The sequence below is a fragment of the Danio rerio genome, chromosome 18, assembly GCF_052040795.2.
Source record: "Danio rerio strain M-AB ecotype USA chromosome 18, GRCz13ab, whole genome shotgun sequence".
In the NCBI taxonomy this organism is placed as follows: Eukaryota; Metazoa; Chordata; class Actinopteri; order Cypriniformes; family Danionidae; genus Danio; species Danio rerio.
Genome location: NC_141038.1, coordinates 7,940,001 through 7,957,883, shown reverse-complemented (window position 1 = coordinate 7,957,883; position 17,883 = coordinate 7,940,001). Strand labels below are relative to the sequence as shown.

At 35.6% G+C, this 17,883-nt stretch overlaps 1 protein-coding gene and 2 long non-coding RNA genes across 3 annotated transcripts in view; 1 reads left to right on the top strand and 2 right to left on the bottom strand.

The window, feature by feature from the left end:
- LOC141378807 (uncharacterized) overlaps positions 1-17,883 on the bottom strand; it is a 42,636-nt gene that overhangs the window by 7,873 nt on the left and 16,880 nt on the right. The window contains exons 3-4 of the long non-coding RNA XR_015514684.1: positions 12,785-12,869; positions 5,822-5,981 (exon numbers count right to left, since the gene is read on the bottom strand). This is a non-coding gene — a long non-coding RNA (uncharacterized LOC141378807). The remainder of the gene's footprint in view (positions 1-5,821; positions 5,982-12,784; positions 12,870-17,883) is intronic.
- Positions 524-2,333, bottom strand: LOC147832730 (uncharacterized). Its single transcript, XR_015514695.1, has 2 exons — positions 2,248-2,333; positions 524-2,142 (listed from the first exon to the last, which is right to left on the bottom strand). It is a non-coding gene; the product is annotated as an uncharacterized LOC147832730 (long non-coding RNA).
- Positions 12,866-17,883, top strand: part of adm2b (adrenomedullin 2b) — a 16,982-nt gene continuing 11,964 nt past the window's right edge. Inside the window, exon 1 of the mRNA XM_087292960.1 lies at positions 12,866-13,218. Coding sequence (XP_087149086.1) covers positions 13,148-13,218 — 71 coding nt within the window. The 5' untranslated portion in view covers positions 12,866-13,147. The remainder of the gene's footprint in view (positions 13,219-17,883) is intronic.

Below are 17,883 nucleotides of genomic sequence, written 5' to 3'. Positions count from 1 at the left end.
GTTTTGCTGCATTAGCTAACTGACACTGGACTGTTCCATCGCGCCGCGGCCGCATTGGACTCGTGCAGGCAAGGGGAACGGCTCGTTACAATCACTCCGTGAGGATTTCTGCCAATTTGGAAGGACGCATGTCATCACTCAATCGTCAAGGATTTTCGTAGGAACACATACACTGATTCACATTCATTGAACTACGTTTTACATTACATTCAGGACTTTGAAGTTTTCATATATATATATATATATATATATATATATATATATATATATATATATATATATATATATATATATATATATTGGAATTGGGACGTTTAGACAGTTAAATCTGTATTTTCCTACTTCTGTATAGTTTTATTATTTTTTTTCTCAAAAAAAAAAAAAAAAAAGCTGAATTGCTGTCAACATTGTATTTTATTTATTTAATTTTGTTTGTTTTGAATACCTGAGTATGTTTTCATAAGGGCTGAAAAGCAGTTCAGATACAGACCAGAAAAATTGCAATACAGCAAACTCAAAAGTATTTTCTTGTGTATGGGTTTTTATTTTTATTTGAGCAGTTGGAGATTATAGTATGAGTAATACGTAAAATTTGGCCACACCATTCATAAATATTTTGTGTCGTTAAGTTGAGATATACCGAACCCGAGATTTCAAGTAAATTGTGTTGAAATTTCATATATATACTTTAGAAAGCTCAGACCCAGTAGAAAATTTTCCCCTTTTCAGTAAATCAATTTCATAGGTGGGTTACATTACAGTTATGACATTAGATAACAAACAGGAAATGTTCAGGGGCCAATGACATCAGCACATTGAAATGGTCCATAGCAGGGATGGGCAAAGTCAATCCTGGAAGGCTGGTGACCTGCATAGTTTAGCTCCAACACACGCTCCTGAACATGCTAATTAGTGTCTTCATGATGACAAAAAATCTATAAGCAGGTGTGTTTGATTAGAGTTGGAGCTAAACTGTGCAGGACATCGAGTTTGCCCACTCCTGGTCTACAGGCTTACTTGAGGAACTTTGCCATTACTGAGGTAAATGTTTATAACAAAGGTCATTTCACACACATTTTCCACATAAATTGAGGTAATGTCTTGCTGGAATATGATTAATTACAAATAATTAGGCCAAAATCGTACGAAACTCCTTTAGGATTATACTGGGATTGAATAATATAGCCATAGTTTTTAACGGTCGTCTTATACTATAGTATGGCGCTGAGATTTGTTCAGGCAAACTGAAAAACAGAGGAATATGAGTACAGGAGATCAAATGATTTTAGCCTCCATAAATGAACAGCCCTGAGGATATCAGAAATGACACACATGAACACACACAGCAGGCAGAGAGAGCTGGTCTAACTGGTTCCCAAGATGAATTAGATCAGTTTATACTGCATACATATTATGTTCAGCCACTATCCGCGCTGTATTTATTACTTTATCTTTTACTATTTTAGCATGCAGGAGCTGAATTTGGGGATCACACACTGTTCCAATATTTTTTCACAAACATGTATATTATTAGCATGTCCTGCAAATACCATTAGTTTTTTTATAGGATGTTATTTACTATGTGTAAATATACTAGAGTTTTGTCACACGACTTCAAGTTTAAACCAAATGATTATCTTTTTTGTTCTTTTAATGTTTTTTTTTTGCGAACATTTTGCAGACAGCAGACTTTGTTTACATTATTTACCCTTATTTACTTATGTAAATCTAGTTTACACAAGTTACAAATTCTCTATTTCCACCTTGGAATACTCATCCCGAGGCTTCTAGAGATTGTGCAGGGCCATTGATGTGATCCAAGTCCCATGAAGAGAAGGTTCCAACCATAGAGGACTTCTAGAGGTCTCCATAACCCTGGACCAGGCCGTATTCTGAGCAGATGCTGTGGAGGTCATAAAGGGGTGAAGAGCATGAGACTGATTCCTGAAAGACCTAGTGACAGAATAGTTTCCGCATTGATCCCATTGGCCAGCCTGAATATCCGCTAGTGACCTACTCAAATCGTAGCTTCTCCACAATGGACATCTAGCTACATTAAATGACAGAAATTTACTATAAAATAACTGACATTAAATTACAGAAATGTACTGTAAAATAAGGACATTAAATGACAGAAATTTACTGTAAAATAACGGACATTAAATTACAGAAATGTACTGTAAAATAAGGACATTAAATGACAGAAATTTACTGTAAAATAACGGACATTAAATTACAGAAATGTACTGTAAAATAAGGACATTAAATGACAGAAATTTACTGTAAAATAACGGACATTAAATTACAGAAATTTACTGTAAAATAAGGACATTAAATGACAGAAATTTACTGTAAAATAACAGACATTAAATTACAGAAATGTACTGTAAAATAAGGACGTTAAACTACAGAAATTTACTGTAAAATAAGGAGGTTAAATTACAGAAATTTACTGTAAAATAACGGACATTAAATTACAGAAATTTACTGTAAAATAAGGATGTTAAATTACAGAAATGTACTGTAAAATAACAGCCGTTAAATTAAAGAAATTTACTGTAAATTAGCAGAGGTTAAATTACAGAAGTTTACTGTAAAATAACAGAGGTAGAATTACAGAAATTAACCAGAAATTTAAGTTTAAGTAAATTTCTGTAATTTAGCAGCCGTTATTTTATGTTTTTTTTTAAAGTAAACCGTAAAATTATGGATTTTTTACAGTGTATATATAAATAAAAGCACCACAGTAAAATTAAAACATTACATTTCTTCTCAGCCATTTATCCCAGTATGCAGACATTCTATGGGCTTGTTGTCTCAAGGAAAGTGTCAGTACTTCCATATCATACACCGCTTTTACAATATCATGCCATTCCCCCACAGATGGAGGATATTCTCTGAGCCATTCCTTTGTAATGGCCTTTTTGCTAGTTGTTAGTAGTGTATTAAGAAGATATGCATGATTTCTTTGGTATTTTTGAAGAGTAAATTCTCAGGTACATAGTTTTAAAATTACAGATTCAATCCCACTATTGCTTTTAATTCCTTATTCCAATCTTGCCAATAGTTGTGTATAATATTACAATCCCAAAATATGTGGAACTAATCAGCTAATACATTTTTACTTTTTCTCCAGCATTCACCATTTTTTTGATCTCTACACTCTTAGAAATAAAGGTACAAGGTCACTGGGGCAAGTACCTTTTCGGAAGATACATATCTGTACCCAGAGTCCACAGTGGTACCTCAAAGGTGTTTTTTAGCATCTTTGAGGTACCATCATAGAGGTGGTCATAAAAAAACTACATATTTCTTGAGTTTTTTAATGGTCAACTTAATGCTTTGTACAGTTTTACATTGACTGATCATAAAGCAATTAAGTTAACTTAATCCATTTGCCTTCAGACAAGATGAAGGGATTGTGTGGAAGTTTACAGCATCTACATAATAGCCACTACAGAAACGACACGCTATTCCTAACGCTCCAGAAACAACACATAAAAAACCCGATAAAACAACAAAACCATATTAATCTTTCTTACTAAATAGTATTATTAGTGTGAGTGGTTAGCAGTGTCGCCTCACAGCAAGAAGGTTGTTGGTTTGAGTCCACCACGATCCAAAGACAAACAGTGTAAATGGATTGGAGGTACTAAATTGGCCATATGAGTGCGAGATGAGTATCTGAGTGGGTGTTCCCCAGTACTGGGTTGTGACTGGAAGGGCATCTGCTGTGTAAATCATATGCCAGAATAGTTGGAAGTTCATTCCGCTGTAGCGACCCCTGATAAATAATGGACCAAGTCGAAAGAGAATGAATATGTTGTGATTCCTTTAGCATCAATTGAACTTGGTTTGATCTGTCCTCTACTAATCATTTTACCTCACGGATGTACAGAAAGGCCTTAGAGGGTAAAGCAAAGCATTTAGCTACAGTGCAGTTGGGAAACTGACAGTCAACAAGAAGAGGGTGTCACAGACTGAGAAAGAGTATGGCAGAACATTTTTACTTCATCTGAAAATCCCCAATCACCAACTCATCCACTATAACTTTGGTCATAGAAGAGAGTTGTACCAGCAGAGGGCAGCAAATGAAAACTGAACGCATTAAAATACACTGTTACACCATTGAGACTGAGCATTGCATCAAAGTGAGTAGTGGAGATTTAAAACACACACACATTTTATTTAAAAAAAAGGCTGTTAACTCTACATTGTGAAACTGTGTTTGAATAAGAAATAAAGTCCTTTGACCACTGAAACATCATCATCTGTGCACAGATGTGATTGGCTGATTGATCTGGCTGTGTTCACCAGCTGATGAGCTCAGATTGGAGGAGTGGACGGGGTGAGGGGAAGTGCATGTACGGTACAGTACAGTACCAGTGATCACCTGACTGATGCATTTCAATCCAGCTCTTTCTTATTTTTATGATTAATTAATTAATTATAAAAATGAACGTTACCTTATTTACTAATTAGGTCATGTGCTAACATATCAAGAGTTCAGATGCAAAAACCTCTACGTGCCGTCTGAAATTTTCCTCTAAAAGTTGTGTTTATCTCAGCCTCCTAGATTTAAGTTCAGTTGTTGCACTTTAAAGGCAATGAAAATAATCTATTCTTTGCCATTAAAAGTAAAATTACTGAAGTGACACACAAACGCTTGAGAAAAATACTCGTTTTTGATGAAAATCTCAGATGACACTAAGAGGTTTTTGCATCTGAACTCTTTAACTAGTATGATTTGGTAATTTTCTAGCAATAAAGGCACTGCAAAAAGTGGTAACCAGTTTAAAGAGAGACTTCTACCTGATTTCACACGTTATGTAGCTTGTATACAATTGCATAAATTAATGTAATATATTTGGTCAAATTCATTTATTTACAGTTAAAGTAAGAATTATTCGCCGCCCTGTTTATTTTTTTTCCCCATTTCTGTTTAACGGAGAGAAGATTTGTTCAGCACATTTCTAAACAAAATAGTTTTAATAACTCATTTCTAATAACTGATTTATTTTATCTTTGCCATGATGACAGTACACAATATTTGACTATATTTTTCAGCTCAAAGTGACCTTTAAAGGCTTAACTAGGTTAATTAGGTTAACTAGGCAGATTAGGGTAATTAGACAAGTTAGTGTATTGTAAGATGGTGTGTGTGTGCTGTAGACTATCGAAAAAAAATTGATTAGTAAATAGATTAGTTAAGTGTTAGTTATTAGCTTATGTATGTTATTGGGACGTTATTCTAAAGTTGCAACTATTCCTCATAAGTTAATAAATGAAGAATAGTTGCAACTGTAATAACGTCCCAATAACTATTAACTTATACTTAACAAGTCTTTAGTAAGTAATTTACTAACAGCTTGTTCATGATCTGTTTCTAATTTATTAGGTATTGCTATAATCATTAAAATACAGTCAACAATTTATAACTTGTTAACTAACAGCTTGTAAGTTATCTTTTGGCTATCTATAAGGCACAGTTATATGAACAAACTATTAACTTTTATTTAACAAGTCGTTTATAACCCATTAACTAACATTTTATTAATGATCTATTAACTAGTTATAACGGACAGTTATTCTAAAGTGTTACCAAAAGGTTTTACCACTTTATTAAACTCCTACATAATCATAAGTGAAATTTCATTGCTATTTTGACCACTGACCTATAAACTGTCCCATTTCTAGAGTAACCTTTCCAAAACTGGTTAGTAGTGTGTTGTCCTCGCGTGCAAGTGATGCTGTTTCACAGATCTAATATAGAGATACACATGCAATTTCCATCTTCAAATGTTTACTTGCAAAGACATACCCAATGGGCGACACAGTGGCTAGCACTGTCGCCTCACAGCAAGAACGTCACTGGTCACTATGTCAGTTGGCATTTATGTGTCGAGTTTGCATGTTCTCCCCGTGTTGGCGTGGGTTTTCTCCGGGTGCTTCGGCTTCCCCCACAAGTCCAAAGACATGCGCTATAGGTGAATTGAAAACATATGCTGGATAAGTTGCCGGTTCATTCCGCTGTGGTAACCCCTGATTAAACAAGGGACTTAAGCTGAAGAAGAATGAATGAATGACATAACAATTGTTAATTGTGTGCCTTTGACATAAACTTGCCAGTTTAAAATGCATTCAATTAATTTGTTTGTTGTTGCTAGAGTGATCAAGGCACAAGCTGTAAACTAGGGGTCACCAACATGGTGCCCGCAGGCACCAGGTAGCCTGCGAGGATCACAAGCGTTGCCCGCAGACCTGTTCCAAAAATAGCTCAATAGCAGCACATACCAGTAAGCTGCATTTAATATTTTTGTAGCTATTCTTTTTAAATCTCACTTGCATTGGTGTAAAATTAAAAAAGACATTAAGTTATAAAAACTCCTAAAACTATTTCAGACAAATAAGGTATTGCATTTTAATATTTATCTGTTTCCTACCTTGTTCAATCATTGTTGACAACTATTGTGAGAAATCATTAACATAATCAGTGTCTTCACATAAATGAATATGATTAATTATAAACAATAACATTTAATTTAAAGTAAATTGAGAAAATTTGAAGAGTTTGAAGAAGTGCGTATCAAACTGGTATCCCTTTACATTAATCGGCACCCAAGAAGTAGCTCTCAGTTTCAAAAAGGTTGTAAAAACTCTGCAATCCCTTTTCTGCAAAAAAATTAAAAAAAAAGGGGGGGGGGGGGGGATGCGGCACAGCTCATTTGCATTTACAGAAAGACACAAAAAATTTTATTTGCTTCTATTTAATAAAGGGGGGGGGTCTTTAAATCATGGTATATATTATTTATAATATAATAAATAATCTGTGAGATTATTTGTGTAACCATGAGACACCTTAATTAAATCTAATAATATAATGTTCCTAAGTAAATGATATTTTGATACATAAGAAAAATTCATATTTAGTCAATTTCCAGTTAAACTCTGCTATATTTTTTAGATTTCCGCCTGGATTTTGCCTACCCAAATGTAAAATCCACATGCAGAGGTATAAATGCAAGAATTTAGTATCATTTTAAAGAAAACCCTTTGAATTTTCATATAACACTATTAAAAGTGTTTAAAATATCTGTATATGTTGTCTGTGTTATAATAAACACCTAAAAAAGAGGCGCTTTTTGTATTTTTTTTATAAACTCAAATTTGAAAGTGTACCTTTTAGGTTCTGTGTGGTCTAGCTTGCTGTAATTAATTTTGGTGGTTCCTGCACATGTCTGTAATCTTAGAAAAAAGAAAAAGGTCTCTACCATAATCTATGCAAAAGTTATTGTATTCTAACTGATGAGAGGTGCTGTACAAGCCACAAGGACCGATCATTGTTTTCATATTTCACTATTCTTTTGTTTGATCAAACATAATTCACTGTGTTTATAAAAGGATTACTTATGCACATCACATCAAAAACAGAGGAGAATGGCCCTGGAGCCCACAGCATAAGGCAAGAGATGACAGCTGTCTGTGCTATCTGGGGCTGCTTAGTGATCATAAATGTATTGTTTTTATTTCTGTGCCATGGAAACACCGAGATTCATTCAACAACTGTTTGATATGTGAATATAATTCAGTAAAAAGAATGCTAGAACCGTATGAGCAACGGCAAGAGCTTTCATTTGAGCTATAACTTGTACATGTGTCATATGAAAAATATGAAAATGAACTAGCTCGGGTGTGCAAAATACTGTGCATTTAAGTGTAAATAACTTTTGTACAGTAGGATAAAAACCAAAGTGATGCATATGTGCATAAAATATAGCTTCTACACTTTCAAACGAAACCACTCAAGGGGGTCTGGTGCAATGCTAGCCCTTTAAATCTGAAAGTGAATGTCGATGATATTTTAAAAATACAAACACGTGTGTACCTCTGAACACACTGACACAAAAACACACTTGAACTTTATGCTACTTCGCTATAAAACCCCAATCAAACCAAAACACAATCTGTTATACAATACAGACAACTGCTTACCTCTGGAAAACCACATGAAGGTCAAAGTATAACTATAAAAAATGACTTTGAACAGTGGATCTACTGTATAGATTGAGTCTCATCTGTGACGGATGCTTATTAACATTAACTCAGCTGTTGTTAATGCTCTATTTAAAAGGCCACAGGACACAGTGAGCCCCACAAAACCAAACACACACTTCTTTTATTGTCTCTGACCTTTAAATGAAACCCCTGCGTCACACCGGACAGTTTACACTTGAAAATAAGAGTATTTTCCTAGCTTTACATTTGTATTTACCTTACATATTACTTGTCTTATGTTATGCAGGTATAATTTTGGGCAATAACCAAAAGGTTCAGAATGATTGATTTCTCTCTTTTGCCAAAAGCCATCATTGGAATATTATGTAAAAATCAGGTTCCATGAAGATATATTGTAAACTCATTCATTCATTTTCCTTCAGCTTAGTCCCTTTATTCATCAGGGGTTACCAGTGAACCGCCAACTTATCCAGCATATGTTTTACATGGTGGATGCACTTCCAGCTGTGACCCAGTACTGGTAAACACCCATGCACAATCATTCACACACTACAGTCAATTTAATTTATTCAATTCACCTATAGCGCATGTCTTTGGACGGTGAGGGAAACCGGAGCACCCGGAGGAAACCCACGAGAAAACGGGGAGAACATACAAACTCCACACAGAAGATCCGGCGACCTTCTTGCTGTGAGGCAACAATGCTAACCAAGGAGGCACTTTGTTGTCCCTATTGTAAATTTCCTACTGTACCTATATCAAAACTCCATTTTAATTAGCAATGTGCATTGCAAAGCATTTCATTTAGAGCACTTTAAAGGAAAAATTCTCAATATTCAGATTTGTTTTAAACCCAGATTTTCAATATCAGTCATAACGCAGCTCAATATTGTCCTGTTCATGGAAAATCTTATTTATTTAGCTTTCATTTTCATGCCCGTAGCTAGGTGGGGTTCGAGGGATTGAAAGACCCTCCCCCTTACTCAGTGGCGCCCCCAGAAAATTTTCTTAGGGGTGGCCAGAAGAGGCCGCACCAAATCTTGGGGTGGCACACAAAAAAAATAATGAATTCAGTGTAATGATATATTTTTGTTTCTGGTAAATGAAATAATGTAGTTTTTATTAATTTAATTAATACTACTTGAAATATTGCAATTTATTCTTTGAAATAATTCAGCAAGTACATGTGCAAACCAAATAAAAATCTATGTTTATTTTAAAAACACTTTTCATATACTGTATAAATAACTTCTTTTTTTACGTGCCTTTATTGTACATCATACGAGATATGCCATGTCTAAAATTAATGAAGATTAATGAGTTTATTATTCCCAGTGATGGGTTGCAGCTGGAAGGGCATCCGCTGTGTAAAAATGTGCTAGATAAGTTGGCGGTTCATTCTGCTGTGGTGACACTGGATTAATAAAGCGACTAAGCCGATAAGAAAATGAATGAAAGAATAATGAGTTTATTAATTACCCAAACAAATGAACAAACTGAGCATAAGGCATTACTATACACACTCACTATACCTAATAATATTATTTATCCATATTGCTTTTTGAACCATTTTATTAATGCAGCTTCTTCTATTGATATACTGTAGCTTAAGGTAAATATTAAATAGCCATTGCTGTCTATTGAAGGTGTGTGCATGCTGTCAAGGACGATCGGGGAGGGTAGTAGTGGTGGTTCTAGTTTAAATGACACCCTGGGCGAACCACCCTATACACCCCCACCTCTCTTGAATTGTTAGATTTGTTATTCAATAAATATAACAATTTATTTAGATTTATTCTAAATAAATACAATTAATATTAATATACAATTATTATTCTAAATAAATAACAGAAATCAGTCCTAAATATTACTGGAAAACAACAACTGGAGTGATATGCCAACATCACTTAAGAAACCTTTTGCATGAAAATTAATTATGACAATTCTAAAGAATACAAAAAATGTATTATAGAATTATCTGTGGTCTTAGACCAGATCACGGCTGAGAAATCATGTTATGAAGTCTTACCTCCCTGACTCATTATCCCTCCTTTCTGCTTTAAAGGCATGCTCAGTAACATCATCATCATCATCATCATCATCATCATCATCATCATATTATATAAACTTTAAACGACTTTCAAAACTCGCTGCGTGCCGACACCTCTGCACAAAAGGCTGTTACTCCGGTTTCACGGCGCATGAGCGGTGCCTATTATGTCGGCGTGAATGCAAACAACCAACCGGGATTCACACAGGAGTGCGTGAGGCGCGCGGGAATGGTTTTCCGCGCGCATGCGTCAGTTTGCTTTCACCAGCATTGAACCAGAGGGGGGGAGCTACGTCAGTAACACCAACAATAATTTTTAATGGCCACCCCTGGCCACCCCTTGGAGGCGCCCCTGCCCTTACTGACAAAATCCAGAATTTGGCCCATACACAAGCTCATTTGTCAGATTTTTGATGCCATCACAAATTGTGAAAATAACCGATTGAAAAGACAATTCTAATTATTAATTATTATATAAATGGACAAACTTTGCACATGGAAATTAGCTGGCCAGTTTGTTATTTGCCTATAGGCTAAGTTCTGACAGATTCCTTATTGTTTGTTTTTAAAGATGGATGATAATAAATAAGCATTTCAAAAAAAAAATTTTCATATTTTTTTGTTCATAAAACGTCATTTTTAATTCTAATCTCATTACATTATTTATTAAACTGTAATAAGGTATAAATGTAATGCACATTTGTAAATAAACACAGTTTTTGTAAACAAAGAATAGTATGATAAGTACTTTGAAAAAAATGTAGGAAATATATTTGTTGCATCAAAAAGTGTGGTAATAATAACCATCCAAGCTAATCCAAAGAAATAGAGCTGATAATGTCACTAAAATACAGTGCTTGAACATTATAATTTAATATAAAATGAGGAGAATAGGGTGACGCGGTGGTGCAGGTAGTGCTGTCGCCTCACAGCAAGAAGGTTGCTGGTTTGAGCCTCGGCTGGGTCAGTTGGCGTTTCTGTGTGCAGTTTGTATGTTCTTCCCACGTTTGTTTGGGTTTCCTCCAGGTGCTCCGGTTTCCCCCACAAGCCCAAAGACATGCGGTACAGGTGAATTGGGTAAGCTAAAATTGTCCGTAGTGTATGAGTGTGAATGAGTGGGTGTTTTCCAGTTATGAGTTGCAGCTGGAAGGGCATCTGCTGCTTAAAACATATGCTGGATAAGTTGGCGGTTCATTCCGCTGTGGCAAGTCCAGATTAATAAAGGGACTAAGCCAAAAAGAAAATGAATGAATGAATAAATGAAGCGAATAACTGCAAAAAAATCTACTTTTTGAGCAGTAAAACAACCACCCCTTTTTATAGGCTGGCTACGGGCCTGATATTATGTTTAAATTTCAATAAGAAAAAAAAAACAATTACATGGTCCAGCAGGTCCGTAGCCAGGGGTGGTTCAGATGGTTCTAAAGACTCACCTTCCTTCTGGCAAAGTCCAGAATTTAGCCCCCATATGAGCTAATTTGTCCCATTTTTGACAGTATGCCATCAAAAATAGTGAAAATAACCTATAAAAGAAGGCACATTAAATGAACACATTTTTTGTAAATTTTGCACAAAGAAAAATGTGGGAAGTGAGGTTTATTTATAAACTAATCTCGAGAGGATCACGTGCTTATGATTTATCACGGCCGGTCTCGTATTAGCTAATCACTATCTTCCAATCATATGAGCCCTAAGCTACTATAAACAATCACAGTTTTCAGTCCATTTTATCTTCGTTTGGAAGAAACCCCCCTTTCTCCACTATTCTCCTCCTTTACCATTAAATGGGCGGCCCGGCGGCCCAGTGGTTAGCACTGTGAGCCCCACAGCAAGAACACAGCTGGTCCTGGTCCAGGCGTTTCTGTGAGGAGTTTGTATATTCTCCCCGTGTCCACGTGGGTTTTCCTCAGGTTTTCCGGTTTCCTTCCACCATCCAAAGATATACAACATGCATAGCAATCAAGCACTTGTCTAACCCCCTTTTCTCATGTGTTCCCAGCTACCGCAGCCGGGGAGTTCTGAGATCCACTGAGCACGGGCTCCCCTCTCGCTCTGCGAACGGGGGACAACCCAGGCTCGAGGATCCCTTGAGCTCGGGGCTCTCCCCTGGGACAGCATGCCAAACAAGCTTCTGACAGATCATCAGCTAAGTGTGAACTCTTGAAATATATTTGTTGCATCAAAACAGACTTTTAATTTTTTTGTTGTTTGTTTGTTTATGATGGACGATAATAAATTAGCATTTTAAATAAGTATTTTTCTTATCTTTAAATTTCTAAAGTCATTACATTACATATAAAGCTGTAACACATTGTAAATAAACATTGTTTTGTAAATAAAAAAAGTATGATAAACACTTTGACAAAAATGTAAGAAGGATTTTTGTTGCATCAAAACATGTGGTAATGATAACCATCCGACAAGCTAATCCAGCACAGAAAATGTCACTAAAATGCAGTGTTTGAACCTCGAATATCTGCAAAAAGGTCCACTTTTTGAGAAAAAAAAGAACCTCCCCTTTTAATAGGCTGGCTACAGACCTGTTCTGGGTCACAAATATATAAAATGAAAATAAATAATAATAAACCTCCTAAAAGACAAATGATCTCAAAAGCCAGCAAAAAAAAATCAATAATTAAATATATATTTGACATAATTATTTAATTAATAACTATTATATGAAATAATATTTACGATCTAACAATACCTTATTAATACCTCTCATCGGTTCTGTGGAGTGTCAATCATCCGTGTCTCCTCCCTCTCAGTATTTAAGCATCAGCTCGAGACTTCAGAGTCAGTCCTGAGAGAAAGACAGAGGTTGAGTTTATCCATAAATCAAAGTCCATAACGAAATCTATTATTTCAGCCTACACACTGTTCTGTTTGCTATTGGGAAATTATGAATGGGATGCCTCGTTATCATCTGTGCATTAGAGCGTTTTTCAACGTAAGCAGTTTTAAAAGTGACTTCTCGTGATAATAACTCTTCACATCTGACGAAGTGTGTGAGTAAAGCAGTCTGGGCTGAGGATCATCATCATCATCTCTCCATCAGTGGAGGATAATCAGCCTCCTGTCATGAAGTCTGTGCTGCTGGTCTGCGTGTTTCTGCTGCCTCTGCAAACACTCGCGCTGCCGCTGCGCCACAGGTGAGAGACGCTCGCGCATCATCACCCGCGTCATCATTTATCATCATCAAACAGCGATAAATACTGTTCATAAAATTATTCATCCATATCATCCGTGTTGAATATTCTGTTCTTAGGTTTGGGGGTTTTCGTTTATAACTCGCGTTTAATATTAGTCTGAATATTAGCGCTAAAACTTAACGTTTATTTCGTTTATTTTAACCGTTAATGACTTACAGTAAATTGAAAATACATATTTAAGTGCTTTTATTGAATATTCGTTATGTGCCTGTGAAATGTGTTCATAAACATAACCGACAGAACTTTAAAGATTTAAAATTATTACTGTTTAAGTTAGCAAAAACAACAATGTTATTGGCCTAACGTTAAGTGACAGTTAACGTTAATTGTTGAGTTAATGTTAAATCAAGTTTTGTCAGTTCTGTTGGTTTATAGTAATTAATGTAAATCTTACTACCTGGAAATCTTATAAAAATGTAGCTTAGGCTAAATAAATCAGAAAATACATGTAGGTTAATAAGTTTATGCTAAAGTTTTTGCAACATTCATTACTTTACGCAAATTAGCATTGCAGCTATCTAACATGATAAATGGGTTCAGTTCACTGTTAGCTAACTGTAACTAATGTAAACACAATTAAGGAGTTAAAGTTTATGCTCATGGCAAGCTGTTTTAACAATTTAACATAGCAGCCTCTAACCTACTTGTACTCTTTAGTTATTTTAGGCTTAAAAAATAATGACTGTTTTTCAGCTAATTAACTGTTGTAATTGTTAGCTTGTGGTAACTATAATGTAAACAAATCTTGTAAAGTTTAACCAGTTGGCTAGTTTTAAATAAACAGAATTCAGACATAGCTGATGCTCAAATGATGCTAGAACTGCTGCAGATGTATTGTTCACTGTTAGCTAACTGTTACTAATGTAAACACAATTCAGGAGTTAAAGTTTATGCTTATGGCAAGATGTTTTAACAATGCAACATCGCTAGTAGCCTCTAACCTTCTTATATGTGCTCGTCGGTTGTTTCAGTTGCCTGAACATAAACGTAATAATGACTGTTTTTAAGCTAATTAGTCACTCGTTGTTAGCTTGTGGTAACTAATGTTAACAAGTCTTGTAAAGCTTAACCAGTTGGCTAGTTTAGGTTAGGTTAAATAAACAGAAATAAGATATAGCTATTGGCTAAGTTCAAGTTTGTTTATGGTAGGGCATTACTTAAAGCAAACTAGTATCCTATAGCTTTTATTTTAGCAATATAAAAAGGAATTAGCCCGCTTTGATTTAGATTTAATAAATGCTAATGTATTTGTCATTGTTAATAGTAACAGTAATATCAACAAATCAAAGTAGATTGTAATGTTTTACTAGAAATACTTAATCGACTAAGTTTAAGTGAATATGTTTCTGGCAAATGATTTTGACATTAATTAAGGCAAACCATTGGGGCAAACATATTGTTAGCATTTAGCACATATACTAATGCTACATATTTTTATTTATTCATTCATTTCCTTCGGGTTAGTCCCTTTATTTATCAGAGGTCGCCACAGCAAAATGAACTGCCAACTTATCCAGCATATGTTTTACACAGAGGATGCACTTCCAGCTGCAACCCAGTACTGGGAAACCACAGGTTTTCAATTGCTTGTAAATAATCTTAGTTAGCCTACCGTTCCTTGTTAGTTTACAATAACAGTTTTAAACAGGAAACCTAACTGTAAAGTTTTGCCAGCAGTCTTATACGAAGACAAAATTAACACTCAGGTTATTAAGTAGGCCTTCTACATAAATAAATGTGTGCCTAGCTATTTCAAATTTTATTTATTAAACTATATTAGTAGCATTCAGCATGTGTGTATTAATTATTTTTAATTGTAATAATCCAAAATGTTATTTAATTTTCATACAGGGAAGCATCAGCCGAAGCTAAATAGATGTGCTATTAACTAAAATATGTAGTTATTATATAATAAATACTAATGGAATAAGTATTAGTTTCCAAAGAATGACTACTAAAATATAAACCATACACAAGTAAAAACCTTTAATTACACAAATAAATAACACCAATAACACATTAAAATAATATGATGTTTTGAAAAAGAAAGACAAAAGTTTGTTCTTGTACTTTAAAAATGTTTAGTATAGTGAAACTGAATGCACATACCTAAAACAAGCTGGGTTGTTGTCATAACCAAAGTTGGGTTGAAAGGTATCATTTAAATTTAATTGACAAAATTAACCCAACGTTGTGTTTGTACATATTAGACCTTACAGTGGATTATGACAACCCAGCATTTTTTAAAGTATACAAGCTACTAGAGCTGTTACTAACATAATTGGTTAATAAACACTTGTAGCATTTTCCCCATGGTGTTTGTTAGTTTTTAAGAGTAAATGTAAAAGCAGCTTGCCACACAAGTGTGTCTGAGTGACGTGTAGTTCTCCATGAGATAGTGTGTGTCACTTGACTGTCTGCATTTGGCACAGTGAGCGTGAGAGAGAGACGTGCCACCTGTAACGTACTTTCTCAGATTTCCCCATCGTGACTGCTTGCTTAGTCATGATATAGAGCAGGTTATTTCTAACTCTTGACTTGCAAGATTCAACACTGAATCATGCCTTCAACACAATCCACATACCGTAAAGTTTGCATGTAAATTGATTTTTTTCTGCACTGAAAAAACAGATTCATTGGATTTACTACATCTTTTTAAAGGTAAGTGGTTGCAAACAATTTATAAGGGCTGAATTGAAAAAACTAATTAGGTTGAACATGACTGAATTGAATTAGTTTGTTTCAAAACAGCCCATACCCATAACCCATACCCTATGGTACCCTACGGTTTGCAACCGCTTACCTTTAAAAACATGTAGTAAATCTAGTGAATCAATTTTCAGTGTGATAGATATTACGGTGTTATTTCTTGATTTAATTAAATCCACTCCATTTTGAGCAATTTTAGAAAACAAGACTTCCTTCCCCATGTACATTTTCTCTTGATTTACAGGGTCACGAAACACCAAAACACATTTTTAGAGCTGTTGACAGTCGTATACGTGTCCCACACTGCTAAAAACACTATTAGGACACCTATATTTCACTACAAAGTGTAAACTGTTTGTTTTTGCGTTATTTCAAGCAAATTCATACTTCCGGTTTGAAACTAATTTTTGAAGCTGCGTCACGGCCATGAGATAATAGCATGTATTCCAGCGTGCAGACTGGACGTCTGTGCCAGAGTGTGCCTTATTCATGCATTAATGCATGAGTAAGACTTGGTTCAAACCAATCAGTGCGCTCTATTGTGCAACTTCATTAATATTCATTACTGTCATAGTGTTTAGACGACAGAGACGCCACGTTGTATTGGCAAAACAAGCGTGAAGTGTTGCTTTTTTAGCTGTAGTTTAGTTTTGTTTTCATTTTACGTGTTGCACACGTGTTGATTACAGTGTACGCGACGCTCGACAACAATAACTTGCGTGTCTAAGGAGGAACATTGTTTACCTGAGGGCTGTTCTCATCTGCAAACGCTGAGATCCGGATTCGCTTGTAGTCTCCTCTTAATAAAGACGCGGCTCTAGTTGCTGGTGATTGTCCTGTCTCTGCAGATTTGGTAAGTGAGCGACCAGTGCTCTTTGTTTCGTATCGAACAAACTATTGCAACAAGTATAAACATGTTAGCACTCCAACCAAACTTTAACCTCGTGTAGGATTTTCACCGCATTTTGTGACCGGAATAACACACGCGGCTTTCTGACGCTACCTGCCGTGTGCATCTGAGTTTCCGGGAAATGCTGAGTTTTTTTTCCTCATTCGCCATGCGGTATCAAACATTGCATGAAAAATACACACTTAGAGCAGATCCTCGAATCAAATATCTCGTTTGTCGCGAGGGACGTGAATGAATTCCCTGAATGAAAGAGCCAAACTGCAGTTAAAGTCCACCATTTAATAATTTGGCAAATAATTCGACTACAGATGTCCATGTAAACACAGTCCCTTTCTCCCCTATGTGTGTGTGTGTGTGTGTGTGTGTGTTTTGACTCTGAAACTCGCGCGTGCCCAAAAAGACACTCCCACACAATTCCTCTTTTCTTCCTCCGACACTCCCCCCTAAACAGTGCTAGACACGCCCACTTTTCTGACTTTTTCCAAAGTAGAGGTGTGAAAACACCCTGCTGAAACAAGGGGGTTTCATGGCCCTTTAATAATGTTTATATGTTGGCATTGAAAAAGAAGACCCTTAGGAAAAGCATCACTTTAGTAATTTAGCATTTATTTTTAGTGTAATCAGATATTATAATATGTTATTGGAACCTAAAGCTATGTTTTGTGTAAAGGCTGATTTATACTTCTGCGTCAAGTGCACACATATAGTCCGGTGCAGCCTTCACACGGTTACATAGCCCTTGCTATGGCTGACGCCGACACTGACCCACATCCTTTAAAAAAATGTAATTATATGTCGTAACGACGCGTAGCGCAAACTCTGTGATTGGTTGGCTTGGTAGCTGTGACCATTACGGGCGAAACTGAGAGCCACGCGAATCCATAGGAGGGATTGTTTGCAAGTGTCGAGTCCAGGGGACACTGTTTTGTGTTTGTCTTATGATTAAAGTTGTTGTACGTCTGCTGGTCCCCGCCTCTGAATAAGCT